Source organism: Vigna unguiculata, chromosome 7 (genome assembly GCF_037176805.1).
Source record: "Vigna unguiculata cultivar grain cowpea cultivar isolate G323 ecotype 2 chromosome 7, ASM3717680v1, whole genome shotgun sequence".
In the NCBI taxonomy this organism is placed as follows: domain Eukaryota; kingdom Viridiplantae; phylum Streptophyta; class Magnoliopsida; order Fabales; family Fabaceae; genus Vigna; species Vigna unguiculata.
The window spans coordinates 45557837-45565194 of NC_140798.1; the positions used below are offsets into that span (position 1 = coordinate 45557837).

At 31.6% G+C, this 7358-nt stretch overlaps 1 protein-coding gene across 3 annotated transcripts; it reads right to left on the reverse strand.

Annotated features, from left to right (window-relative positions):
- Positions 1 to 548: 548 nt before the first annotated feature.
- LOC114189994 (lipid phosphate phosphatase 2-like) lies at positions 549 to 6270 on the reverse strand. Of its 3 annotated transcripts, XM_028078730.2 has the most exons (10): positions 6103 to 6210; positions 5922 to 5970; positions 5729 to 5817; positions 4789 to 5013; positions 4457 to 4544; positions 4143 to 4252; positions 2143 to 2233; positions 1489 to 1677; positions 1314 to 1373; positions 549 to 937 (listed from the first exon to the last, which is right to left on the reverse strand). In XM_028078730.2, exons 3-10 carry the CDS (start codon positions 5783 to 5785, stop codon positions 741 to 743), a joined length of 1017 nt encoding a protein of 338 aa, XP_027934531.2. In that variant the 5' UTR covers positions 5786 to 5817; positions 5922 to 5970; positions 6103 to 6210; the 3' UTR covers positions 549 to 740. The 3 variants fall into 3 exon arrangements, with proteins under 3 accessions (XP_027934531.2, XP_027934529.2, XP_027934530.2); XM_028078728.2 differs by lacking the exon at positions 5922 to 5970 and having other exon boundaries at positions 6103 to 6270; XM_028078729.2 differs by lacking the exon at positions 5922 to 5970 and having other exon boundaries at positions 5971 to 6200.
- Positions 6271 to 7358: the final 1088 nt, after the last annotated feature.

Genomic DNA, 7358 nt, shown 5'->3' on the forward strand with positions numbered 1-7358 from the left:
TTCACTTTCTTATTTTGGACGATACATGTCAGATTAATAATTTTGACTCATTCCATATTTAGGCCGCATAAATCAGATCAAAATAAACTGTCTTACATAAAAATTATGAATTAATTTTGTTGATCCATCTCAGTTAACTACATGCACTTTACTGACATAAATAAACCAAAAATAAATAAATTTCACATTTAAAATGAAACCCCAATGATTGTATACTTTACTAGTTCACATTTTTCAAATGTGAGATTAGGTCTATCTAATCCATGTAACTGTGAGATTAGGTCTATCTGATTGTTGTATATTCCAGACACTTTCTTTAAAAAACCATTTAATAACTCATTTTATTAATATAGAGATAATAACTTTAAATTTTTATTAATTTACTTATATTCATTAGTATATCAAGCAAATTAAAACGTTGAACCTGTACCTAACTAGTCAGCCTTACCCCGATGTAAATAAAGCAGTACAGTTCCCAGTGTAACTTTTTTTCTTATTTAGGTAAAAAAAGATTCTATATGTAAACAAAAAAAATTGCAAATCAGGTGTCATCTATTAACATGATCTTATTCAGCAGAAAGCAGCCGCCATTTTTTCATCTTTACAGTGGCAGTGCCAATAATGATAATAATGCATGAACAACATAAACGTGAGAAGTTGCTAAATCTAAGGTTTCAGAGTATACAAAAAAGTAAGGAAGCAGAGGGAGAAGATTAGAGCAAGAGATGAGTAGTTTAAGATTACTTATGTGCCATTTCCATGGCTTCCAAGGTTGGGCTACGAAAAGGGTAAGGCGTAAAAGTATCACCATTTCTCCTTGGTTCTTGATTCGTAACCCCTTCCTCCATGGCCTGCACAACGGGCGACTCTCTATCATTGTTTCCATTGTTGCCTCGTGATTCCTCCATTGCTCGGAAATATGCATATGGACCCCATCCTGAAAAAGAAATAAAGCAGTCTTAGTAGAAGAAGACATGACTCAAATGAGTACTATGTTAAGAATCACTCTGTATGGATTTTTGGACCACATGAAATGCTGCTAATTAAACATACGCAAACATTTTATGATGGGTAAAGGGTGGCCAAATTAAGTCTAATTTCTAAAAACGATCCTTAAGGTTTCCAGACTGATTTATTAGTACCTCTATAAAAATATGAGTGTTTTTAAGAATTTCAATCAACATGTCAAATTTCAAGATACACAAAATGATAGACTGAGTATAATGCAAAATTAAAACCTTGGATAAATCAAAGATATAAACAACATGTCTTGCTGATGATGATAATAATCATGAATAAGATAGGGATGTTACCTTCATTACTATAGGGGGCAGGGAAGAACTGCATATAGCAAAAGGTTGCCACGACTAACCCTGAAAGAAACATCACACAGTAAGATGGGTTTCACTTTTATTTAATTTTTTCAAAATGACTTCTGATATTTAATCCATTAATCCATAGCCTTTTTATAGTCCATAAAAGACAAACCCAGAAGTCCTCCTGCAAACACATCTTGCCAATGATGCCAATAGTCATCCACTCGTGAGATTCCAACCATGCAAGCAGTAAGAAGGGGAAGAAAAACAATGCATAGTTTTGCTATGTGCCCTTTTTGATCAAAAGCTTTAATCTTTCCCGATAGGTACAGAGAGAGAAAACCTAAACCTGCAAAGGACCCTGCACAACAACATTTATCAGAAAAAGGCCCATACACAAACAATTTTCACTACAAATACAAATGTGCTATATTGTAATCCGATGAATAATTAATTTTCTGATAAACTAAGTAAAATAACATTTACCAATTTCCCACTCTTCCTATTATTAAAAGGATGCTCGCTTTTAGCTAACATTATGCTTCTAACATAATTAATGAGCATTACGAGAAACATAATTACCATTGCTCCCACCAAATCAAGCACAGAAAGAATGGGACCACCCAGCAGAACGAAAATTGTGAAAGGTTTGGTACAGTTGGATATTCTCATCCCGAAAACCAGCTTTTTGTTTCAATTAATTTTGTATTTTATCATGTGAAAGAAATATCAGAGTAGTCCTAAATTTGATTGCAAAGAAATACCAAAAATTAACACAAGTATGCTATTGAATCAAAGTTTTGTATGAATAATAATTGATACTCACATGATGTGTGGCCGCTTGGGAAACTCTTGTGTCCTTCTTTTATATCGCTCTCCTTGCCATGACACACCACACCTCCCCATTTATCATAGTTCTGTAAAGTTAATCAAAGAGAAAACGATTAACAATGAGCGCTTTCTTTAGCAGCTATCCACTGCATAAAATGACAGATATACTTTTCTAAAGGCATCTGACAGCTCTTATCCACAAGACAGACAAAAACATCGTGTAACCAAGAATATTTGAAGAGACACAAAAGTGAATTTAGAATACATTTTAATCTGGATGCTGTTAACAAGAGATGCACGTCCCATAACGGTCTATTAGCCTGTGAAGGAACCGAATCCATGCTGTTAGTTTTCGAGCTGTGCAAAATTCTTAAAACTAAAAGTGTTATTAACAAAATTAATTTACTATTTTAAAATACAAGTTAATGGTTAACTTCAATGAAGTTATTTTTATATGACTGTAGATTCCTTGTTCAGTGGGGAGAGGGTATAAAAAAGTTTTGCTAAGGCTATGAATCTCACCTGATGTAGATATTAAAGTGAGGTAACCACGAGATTAATTTTGTTGGGAATTAGTATTTTACTAAAACTTATTTCTTAATAACAAAAAATAATCTATTTTACAAAATATTAAATGCTTGGGATAATATGAAGTGGGATAATATGAAGTGAGAAGTAGGATAAAGTTGAAATATTAATTAAAAATAAATTTTCTTTTAAAAGAATAAATTAGGAACATCAAAATATGAAATTACCTAAATTCAATATTATAATCAATGATGATAGAAAAAGTATTTTGAAGATATAAGGAAAGTTAGTGAATATATAAAATAAGTCAAATAATTGAGAGAAAAAAATATATATAGTGTAATAGAAGAATAATTTTGTAAATGAAACATAAACAAGAAAGAAGATAAGTGTTGTAAGTCACTTTATAAACCAAGAGCTTTTACAATTGCATGTTCAGTTCAAAGTTATTCATTATTCTTACATCATAAATAAATAAATATATTAAAAAAAGCATCAATTAAATGTATGTTTTTTATTTAATAATTAAGGTTTGTGTTTTTTAATATGCAACACACAAACAAAAAAGAGAAATAACAAGTGTAATTAAAATTATGATGAAAGAAAAACACTTTCAAGATTTAGTGAATTTAAAGGAGAAAAAAATGAAAAATTATATAATAAAAAGTTATTATTTAAATAGAACGTAATTAAAAAAATGAATATAAATTTTTAAATTAACTAATAAACTAAGAGTGTTTTAATACGGAAAGGAATATTCATCCCGTCTTCATATTTGATTTATAGTATATTTTTCATGTCTATGCTTAATCATGTAAGAATTTCTCATTAAAATCGAAATAAATTTAGATAACACAAAGACAAGTTAATTTGTCATTTCTAAATTTTAAAAACAAAAATTAATTATTATATCCATGAACAAATTTGGTAAAATATTCACCTTTAGGATCTCTTATAAAATAGTTAAATACATACTACTTAATCACTCAGGTCTATACAAATTACAAAGGTCTATATAATTTACAAAGTTATGTGCATAGAAACAGCAAGTTATTTACAACTTCATCAATTTATAAGTAATTCTCTTCAAATAATACTTTTTTTTATAAGTTTTTTAAGTAATTTTTATTAGATATTCTTCCTTTAACAAACTCTCTTGGTAGATCCCCACGACTATTTGTTTTAGGCAAAGACATAAAAGAATGGTATTTGACTGTATTTTTATTGCCACTCTGTATCAGCCAAAGTTCTATAAGAGTTTTCAAAGTGACCCTTCCCCTCTTATAGGCTAACAGACAAGGGACAATACAATTATTTTTCTAGTTAGTTTGTGAGTCATGGCCTTGTCTCCCCAAATTTTGGAATATTACTACTTGAGTGTTGATTTATTAGAAGTTTTTGTTCTAAGGTATCCAACATTTGTGTCCCCTATAACCCTTTGTGACATAAATTATAGTAGTTGTGTACCTCCACTCCATCGGGGAAGCAACGCCAAAAGAAATCTGGCCGAGGCCGGCCAACTGCATTTTTTATAGCATCGGTTAAGACCCCAGTGATCAGAACTGCAAATAGCAAGCCTGTGGTACCAAGTAACGAAGCACATTAACACCTATTCACCAATCTCTCCACTAACAGATCCATAAACCAGTTAAAATCAACTTATACAGTTTCATTTTCTTTATTGAATGAGTAGTTTTAAAGATTAAATCTAAGCAAAATGAACCATCAGATCTCGACTAAAATACTCTTGACTAGGATGCATGACAAAGGGAAAAGGTTACCCAGAACACTGTGGTGTAAATCGTATACATCTCTCCTGCGCATATAAAAGAGAAGGAAAACAGCCATTGGCAACAGAACCGCATATAACTGGTCATTAGAAGAAGAACAGATAATTAGTTAAAAATTTTAGCCCCAAATAAAACTAAGCTATCTCATTATTTTCTATCATCTCTTAGACGAAATTTCCCAGGACCAAGACAAAAATAAGAAGTACATGTTTTATAAAAGATCCAAGAGGCAAACTAAAAGATCCCATAGACTAGGAAGCAACCTACTGAACTTTCACTTCAAACTATTATTATGCAGTAAAAAAGAATAGAAAAACACTTACAGGAACAGCCCAAACGGGCACCGTGTTTTCTTTCAAAGGATATTTAAGGTCTTCCATCATATCCCTTCCCACAAAGCGATAAAATGGTTTGATGATGAAAAGGACAACCTCTATCACTATAAGAAGCAACAAAATAAGCCAATCACGAACGTGATTTCTTGCGAGTGCGGCTCCATGGGACTTGATAGTATGAGCCGAGGGATCAACCGGCACCCTCATCCCTCCCTGCCCCGACATAATCAACAATCAAGAAATTAAACATCTAAATAAATTGGGAGTAAAGTTGAGCAAGAAATTATTGGCACTGCACATGCATATATATTATACTAGCTAGCCCACAAGGCAGTACATAATTATTATAGTTGGAAGCATTTTCATTCTCCACCACATCACATGATTGGTTTTACCCCCAAACAGGGAGGGCACAAATCTGGCTGGCAAAAGTCATGGTTCAAAATTGTGGTTCACAATCATAATTACAACAACAACTCCAATACTTTTCGAAATTGAAACTCAGTTACAAGTTGCCTACATTTGTCCATAGTTTTTAAAGTCACCTTACACCATGCATAAACTCATTTTCCGATGGCTTTCAAAAACAAAAGAATGATTTCCCAAAGCGTTTGAAAATGAGTAATGCAACACAAGATGTTATCAGAGTTGTGCACAAAAATTAAATGCTACAGAACCAAAAGAAGAATTTTGAAAAATTGACCCAACAAATTTGATTTTATTCTCTGGGAACTCTTTCGATATAATTTCTCAGAGTATGTTCTGACAGTCTCCTCGCATTCCATTATACTGGTTCACCAATGTCTTTTTATTGAGAGATTCGAGGATAAAAAATGAAAAATAACAGAATTAAACAGAGTACTACTACAACAGGGTAGAAGAAAAAGAAACTAAAGAGAAAGAAAGAGTAAAGGAGAGAGTTAACAACCTGAAATGATGCCCAAAACCTTTGGAAAGAAGAGAAACCCTGCGACCCCGAAGCCATAGTAGAGAATTTACGAAACCGCGGCGACTAAACTGTGATTGTCATCACGCACACAAATGAGAGAAAGTGAGAGTAAGAGTCTTATCCCAAACAGAGAAACCAACAATAGAAAAGTATCAATAAATTAAGGAGAAACCAATTGGAGTGTAAGTGGGGAAACATCAACAACTTCTTCTGTCTGTTACCTTTTGAAAAGTCACAAATGTTTCAGTGAGGGAAAGAAATATTGAGATTTTTCTCTCTTGAGATATTATCACACAAGAAAACTGTTGCTCACAATTCAGAAGTACCAAAACACTCAAAATAGAATAACTGACCGCTTTGAAATGAAATGGCGCGTGTTGTTAAGGAGCAGTTCCTGTTTAATCCAAATTCTAGATCCCAGGTAACTAACTCCTTTTCCTCTTCTGAATAAATTCAAATTTGCTAAACTGAGTCTTAACCACAATTTTTTCAACATTATATGTTGTTCAACAGATTCAACTGATCAACCAAATAATGAAACATGTCTTTGTTACAATAAATTGCTGTTGAAAGTTGTTATCTAAAATAAAATATAAAAAAAGCTAATTTATTTTAATAATAATAATTAAATAGGGATATGTTGAAGAGAAATAAATTATAAGTACATGAAATGAAACCAAAATTTGTAGCAACGAAGAGAGTTTAATTTAATAATGAAATTATTAAAATAGTTAAGTTTATATGGTAGCCAAAAGGTCGACATCATCCATTTGCAAAATGGGTCCGATGAAGTTAATCAGACTATATATTAAAGGTCCTACAGCTCAACCTTTTCATATGGACCACTATAATATATGCATTGATGTCAACTTTTGGAGTATTACAAAATTCAAATAGTATAAGTCATAAGGATTTATGCATAGTCAAATTATATTTTTATTTTATTTATTTATTTATGTATGTCACGTCCCTCTTGAATCAAATTTAAATATCAACAAGTATAACTCACTTTCTAGGCAATAACCTCTCTCTGTGTACAAAAAAATTAATTAAATTTTGAATTATATAAATACATTATTCAAAGGAGATTTGCAACTTATTGACTCATCCATTTCGTTTTGATTTTTCATATATATATATATATATATATATATATATATATATATATATATATCCCCTTATTCCCGTCCTGAAGATCTTAACCAATGAACCTACCACACATACCTGAGATTAAATATAACAGTCATACAATATTTACTTTTTTTAATACATTATTCAAATATAATTTAAATACCTTAATGTTGTACAATATTTAAAAAATGATGAGGTCAGAAACTATATCATAAGAAGTCAATATTTCAAACGTCCATAGGAGAATGATGTTACAGACAAATTATTCCATGGCTAGAACACTGAACCATTTGGCCAAATACGAAAATCAGCGACAGAAGTTTGAAGAGACAACGTTGATGTCCCACAAATAAAAGTCACCAAAAGAGGCTTAGTGCTGAACCTTCTTTGCCATCCACTTGTTCTGGATTGGCTGTTGCCAAAGATTTTTTTTTTCCTTAAACACAACTTGATTGTGGAAGCTGTCTATATCTAACGC

Excerpts from the sequence above, each read along its gene's own strand:
- LOC114189994 (XM_028078728.2), bottom strand. The coding sequence starts at position 5,785 with ATGGCTTCGGGGTCGCAGGGTTTCTCTTCTTTCCAAAGGTTTTGGGCA. Across the intron at positions 2,234-4,142 it reads GCTTCCCCGATGGAGTGGAG|AACTATGATAAATGGGGAGG; the intron begins GTACACAACTAC and ends TTAACTTTACAG. Across the intron at positions 1,374-1,488 it reads GTTTGCAGGAGGACTTCTGG|GGTTAGTCGTGGCAACCTTT; the intron begins GTTTGTCTTTTA and ends TGTTTCTTTCAG.